Source organism: Lethenteron reissneri, chromosome 50 (assembly GCF_015708825.2).
Source record: "Lethenteron reissneri isolate LAM-NWPU_2019-01 chromosome 50, ASM1570882v1, whole genome shotgun sequence".
Lineage (NCBI taxonomy): Eukaryota > Metazoa > Chordata > Hyperoartia > Petromyzontiformes > Petromyzontidae > Lethenteron > Lethenteron reissneri.
Genome location: NC_083828.1, coordinates 10,877,565 through 10,883,779, shown reverse-complemented (window position 1 = coordinate 10,883,779; position 6,215 = coordinate 10,877,565). Strand labels below are relative to the sequence as shown.

Here is a 6,215-nt window from a genome sequence, read left to right as displayed (position 1 = left end):
ATCTACACAAGGCTGGAATGGGCTATAAGACCATCGCCAAGCAGCTTGGTGAGAAGTTGACAACAGTTGGTGCGATTATTCGCAAATGGAAGAAACACAAAAGAACTGTCAATCTCCCTCGGCCTGGGGTTCCATGCAAGATCTCACCTCGTGGAGTTGCAATGATCATGAGAACGGTGAGGAATCAGCCCAGAACTACACAGGAGGATCTCGTCAATGATATCAATGCAGCTGGGACCATAGTCACCAAGAAAACAGTTGGTAACACACTACGCCGTGAAGGACTGAAATCCTGCAGCGCCCGCAAGGTCCCCCTGCTCAAGAAAGCACATATACATGCCCGTCTGAAGTTTGCCAATGAACATCTGAATGATTCAGAGGACAACTGGGTGAAATTGCTGTGGTCAGATGAGACCAAAATTGAGCTTTTTGGCATCAACTCAACTCGCCGTGTTTGGAGGAGGAGGAATGCTGCCTATGACCCCAAGAACACCATCCCCACCGTCAAACATGGAGGTGTAAACATTATGCTTTGGGGGTGTTTTTCTGCTAAGGGGACAGGACAACTTCACCGCATCAAAGGGACGATGGACGGGGCCATGTACCGTCAAATCTTGGGTGAGAACCTCCTTCCCTCAGCCAGGGCATTGAAAATGGGTCGTGGATGGGTAGTCTAGCATGACAATGACCCAAAACACACGGCCAAGGCAACAAAGGAGTGGCTCAAGAAGAAGAACATTAAGGTCCTGGAGTGGCTTAGCCAGTCTCCAGACCTTAATCCCATAGAAAATCTGTGGAGGGAGCTGAAGGTTCGAGTTGCCAAACGTCAGCCTCGAAACCTTAATGACTTGGAGAAGATCTGCAAAGAGGAGTGGGACAAAATAACTTCTGGGATGTGTGCAAACCTGGTGGCCAACTACAAGAAACTTCTGACCTCTGTGACTGCCAACAAGGGTTTTGCCACCAAGTACTAAGTCATGTTTTGCAGAGGGGTCAAATACTTATTTCCCTCATTAAAATGCATCTCAATTTATAACATTTTTGACATGCGTTTTTCTGGATTTTTGTTGTTATTCTGTCTCTCACTGTTCAAATAAACCTACCATTAAAATTATAGACTGATAATTTCTTTGTCAGTGGGCAAACGTACAAAATCAGCAGGGGATCAAATACTTTTTTCCCTCACCGTATGCTGCGTGGTGCAGCATGTGGTGTGTGTGCTGCGCTGCGCTCTGTGTGTACTGCAAGATGCACGTGTGCATGCTGCGCTCTGCGCTGTGTGTACTGCATGTTGCACGTGTGCATGCTGCGCTCTGCGCTGTGTGTAAGCCGGTGGCCACACAGCCGCTATATATACACACACGCCGCCGTCTGCTGCGCTGTTTATATTAATACCCCGTCTCCGGTGAGTTCCACCGTGATGCACCACCACATGCCAATTACGTGAGTGGGCCGTGACATTCCTGCTGCTGCTGCTGCTGCGTGCCCGGTGCAGGCCCCCGACCCTGGCACCCACGAATGGTATCTGCCACTTGACAGGGAGCCAGCAGCTGATTGTAGACCCCCCCCCCCCCCAATCACCGTATAAAGAGGCGGGTGGGGAGCGCTCTCATCTCAATCCGCAAGCTTCCCCGAGCCTCCTTCACCCGTCTCGGCTGCCTGCGAGCTCCTTCGATTCCTTCCCATCTCAAGGTGAGTGCGAGGCGGCTCAGAGGCCGTTACATCCACTGCTGGATGTAACGGCCTCCCGCCCACCCGCCCGGCCACCACCGCCTCTCCCCTGCCGCACCAATCCCCGACGCGTGCTGCTTGGGGTCACGGTGGGTGCCTCGACCATACTTCACCACGCCGGTCACGGCGGGGTGAGTGGCAGGGGCACGAGGCGAGTTGCACGGGTTGGCTACGTGCGGTGCGAAATAAGTTCAACGCACGGTACATTGATGGCGTTGTTTCATGCGTGTGAGTGTGTCTGTACGTGTGTGTGAGTGTGTGTGTACATGTGTGTGAGTACATGTGTCTGTGTGTGAGTGTGTGTGTACATGTGTGTGAGTACATGTGTCTGTGTGTGAGTGTGTGTGTCTGTACATGTGTGTGTGTGTCTGTACATGTGTGAGTGTGTGTGTCTGTACATGTGTGAGTGTGTGTGTCTGTACATGTGTGTGTGTGTACATGTGTGTGAGTGTGTGTGAGTGTGTCTGTATATGTGTGTGAGTGTGTGTGTACATGTGTGTGAGTGTGTGTGAGTGTGTGTGTCTGTACATGTGTGTGTGTCTGCACATGTGTGTGAGTGTGTGTGTGAGTGTGTGTGTACATGTGTGTGTGTGTGCATGTGTGTGCGTGTGTGTGTCTGTACATGTGTGTGTGTCTGTACATGGGGTGGGGGGAGCGGTAGTGTAGCCGTCAGCGCGCTGCGCTACGAACCCGGCGACCCGAGTTCGATTCCCGCTCACGGCCAACACCGGTGACGATGATCTGAACTGGTCATGAGCCTCTCCTAGGTCGACTCAGCCTCAAATGAGTAACTTAGATGCGGTGTGTAAACATCGCCACTGGGGAGGCAAAGGCGGCCGGGCGTGGAGCTGGTCACCCCACCCCCTCGTGTGCCGTGCCGGCATCAAAGGTGCTCGCTAACAGCACTTGCCCCAACAATCTGTTAAGGCTATTCGGGGGATCTTTGTCTTTGTAGAGACCAGTACGACGTATTAATGATGTGTATGTACATGTGACTTACCGTCTTCTCAGCACTGTAAGAACTGGTCAACATTGTCTAGGTTGTTTGCTTATTTTGGCATACATCAGCGCGGTTGGATAGGTACGGTGCGAAAGAAGTTGAACACACAAACACAGCACAGCTTGCTAGGTACGGTGTGAGCGAAGTTCAACACTCACACAGCACGGATGGCTAGGTACGGTGTGAGCGAAGTTCAACACACAGCGCGGCTTGCTAGGTACGGTGTGAGCGAAGTTCAACACACACAGCGCGGCTGGCTAGGTACGGTGTGAGCGAAGTTGAACACACACTCACAGCACGGCTTGCTAGGTACGGTGTGAGCGAAGTTGAACACACACAGCGCGGCTTGCTAGGTACGGTGTGAGCGAAGTTGAACACACACAGCGCGGTTGGTTAGGTACGGTGTGAGCGAAGTTGAACACACACTCACAGCACGGTTGGTTAGGTACGGTGTGAGCGAAGTTGAACACACACTCACAGCACGGCTTGCTAGGTACGGTGTGAGCGAAGTTGAACACACACTCACAGCACGGCTTGCTAGGTACGGTGTGAGCGAAGTTGAACACACAGTCACAGCACGGCTTGCTAGGTACGGTGTGAGCGAAGTTGAACACACACTCACAGCACGGCTTGCTAGGTACGGTGTGAGCGAAGTTGAACACACACTCACAGCACGGTTGGTTAGGTACGGTGTGAGCGAAGTTGAACACACACTCACAGCACGGTTGGTTAGGTACGGTGTGAGCGAAGTTGAACACACACTCACAGCACGGTTGGTTAGGTACGGTGTGAGCGAAGTTGAACACACACTCACAGCACGGTTGGTTAGGTACGGTGTGAGCGAAGTTGAACACACACTCACAGCACGGCTTGCTAGGTACGGTGTGAGCGAAGTTGAACACACACTCACAGCACGGCTGGCTAGGTACGGTGCGAAAGAAGTTCAACACTCACACAGCACGGTTGGCTAAGTACGGTGTGAGCGAAGTTGAACGCGCGCACTGCCCCCACGCCCCGCGGCAGGCGAGCGGCGATCTGAGCGAGCGCGATGTCTGACCTGGAGGGCTGCATGACGACGCTGATCGCCGTCTTCCACGCCTACTCGGGCAAGGAGGGCGACAAGTACAAGCTGAACAAGGGCGAGCTCAAGGACCTGCTCACCAACGAGCTCAGCGGATTCCTCGGGGTGAGCGCGGCGCGTGAACAGAAGTGTGCACGTGCTGACGTGCGTTCAAGTGCGCGTGTTCGTGCGTGTGTGCTCACGCACGGGTGTGCTCACGCGCCTGTGTGTACGCGAATACTTGTTCACGCGAGTGTGTTCATGCGCGTGTTCAAGCGCTTGTGTCCATGCATATGTTCACGTGCGCGTGTTCACACGCGTTTGTTCACGTCTGCGTGTTCACGAACATTCACGTGAGTTTATGTGTATTCACGTTTTCGTGTTCATGCGTATTCATGTGCGTGTGTTCCTGTGTGTGTTCACGTGAGTGTTCATGCGTATGTTCACGTGCGTGTGTATGTTGTGTTCATGCCCGTGTGTGTTCATGTGCATGTTCTGTTCGTGCGTGCCCGTGTTTATGTCTCTGTGATGCCTCAATGTCCAATAAGGAATTAGCCAGACATCCGCGGGCAGGACGCTCCTGACTGAATCGCCCCGAGAGTCTTTGTTTGTGGTGGCTCTCCTTGACTTTTGTTGTGAGGTTCGCATCGTCGACGACGATGATGACGACGATGACGACGATGACGATGATGCTGAATATGATGACAATGATGATGACGATTATGATGATGACAATGATGATGACCTTGATGCTGATGTTGAATATAATGACAATGATGACAATGATTACGATGATTACGATGATGATGACAATGATGATGATTACGATGATGATGACAATGATGATGACCTTGATGATGCTGATGCTGAATATCATGAAAATGATGATAACGATTATGATGATGACAATGATGATGACCTTGATGATGCTGATGCTGAATATGATGACAATGATGATGATTACGATGATGATGATTACGATGATGATGACGATGATGATCTTGATGATGATGAAGATGATGGTGTCCTTAACGATGATGATGACTATTGCAATGATGACAATGATGATGACAAATGATGATCATGATGATGACAATGGTGATGATGATGACAATGATGGTGATGACAACGATGGGGACATTGACGACAACGATGATCACGATGGCCTCCGAGCGGTCGAGCCACCGCGACGTTCACGCGGTCGCGCGGCTGTGGAGAGCAGAGTCAGAAGGACGCGGCCGCCGTGGACAAGGTGATGAAGGACCTGGACTCCAACAAGGACGGCGAGGTCGACTTCCAGGAGTTCATCATCCTCGTGGCGGCGCTCACCGTGGCCTGCAGCGACTTCTTCAAGGAGTACCTCGAGAGCGCGGGCAAGATCTGATTGGTGGAGCAGACCGGCCTCCTCCTCCTCCTCCTCCGTCAACATCCCATCGTCTCTTCTGCTTCCACTCCTTCACCTCGTCCACCACCACCACCACCACCACCACCTTCTCTCTCTCCTCCTCCACCACCTCCTCCCACTTCACTTCCTCCTCCACATCTCCCAACACCACCACTACCTCCATCACCACCACCACCACCACCACCACCTCCTCCTTCCAAAACTCGTACCCTCTTCTCACCCGACTCCTCTTCCTCCATCACCACCTTCTCATTTCACTCCTCCTGCTCCTCTCAAAACCTCCATGGCCCCCCGCGACAGCCCCCCCCCCCACTCGGAGTCGCCCTGTGCCACACGCGGCGCGCTGGAGGAGGGAGTGGCGACCCTGAGAGGTGTCCGCAAATTCCATGACGGGTGGGCGGCGTGGGTGCGAGTTGGGTGTCTCATATCGCGTCGATGATTCGTTTTGTTTACTTCACACGAACTCTGCGACGTCGCTTCTCCACAGTTCCCCCCTCTCCACCACGGCCCCCCCACCGTGTTGCCCACGCGCCGCGACACCCCCCCCTTCTACTCCCCCCCTTCCGCGCCCCCCCCCCCACCGCCTCTGTTGTCGAGGAGCTCAGCAATAAAAACCTCGCTCAGTGCACCGCGTCTCGAGTGTTGGGGCTCAACCCCCTTCCTACACACACACACCACACACACCACACGCACACACACACCACACACACCACACATACATACATACACACACCAAACACATACACACACACCACACACACACACCACACACACCACACGCACACACACACCACACATACATACATACACACACCACACACACACACAACACACACACCACACACACACACAACACACACACCACACACACACACCACACATACATACATACACACACACCACACACACACACCACACCACACACACACAACACACAACACACACACACCACACACACATACATACACACACCACACACATACACACACACCACACACACACCACACACACAACACACA

General features: G+C 52.9%; 1 protein-coding gene across 1 annotated transcript; it reads left to right on the top strand.

The window, feature by feature from the left end:
- Positions 1 to 1,531: 1,531 nt before the first annotated feature.
- On the top strand, positions 1,532 to 5,822 carry LOC133355226 (protein S100-A1-like). The gene is made up of 3 exons (XM_061572598.1): positions 1,532 to 1,692; positions 3,755 to 3,917; positions 5,014 to 5,822. Exons 2-3 carry the CDS (start codon positions 3,780 to 3,782, stop codon positions 5,173 to 5,175), a joined length of 300 nt encoding a protein of 99 aa, XP_061428582.1. The 5' UTR covers positions 1,532 to 1,692; positions 3,755 to 3,779; the 3' UTR covers positions 5,176 to 5,822.
- The last annotated feature ends 393 nt before the right edge of the window (positions 5,823 to 6,215 follow it).

Excerpts from the sequence above, each read along its gene's own strand:
- LOC133355226 (XM_061572598.1), top strand. The coding sequence starts at position 3,780 with ATGTCTGACCTGGAGGGCTGCATGACGACGCTGATCGCCGTCTTCCAC. Across the intron at positions 3,918-5,013 it reads AGCTCAGCGGATTCCTCGGG|AGTCAGAAGGACGCGGCCGC; the intron begins GTGAGCGCGGCG and ends TGTGGAGAGCAG.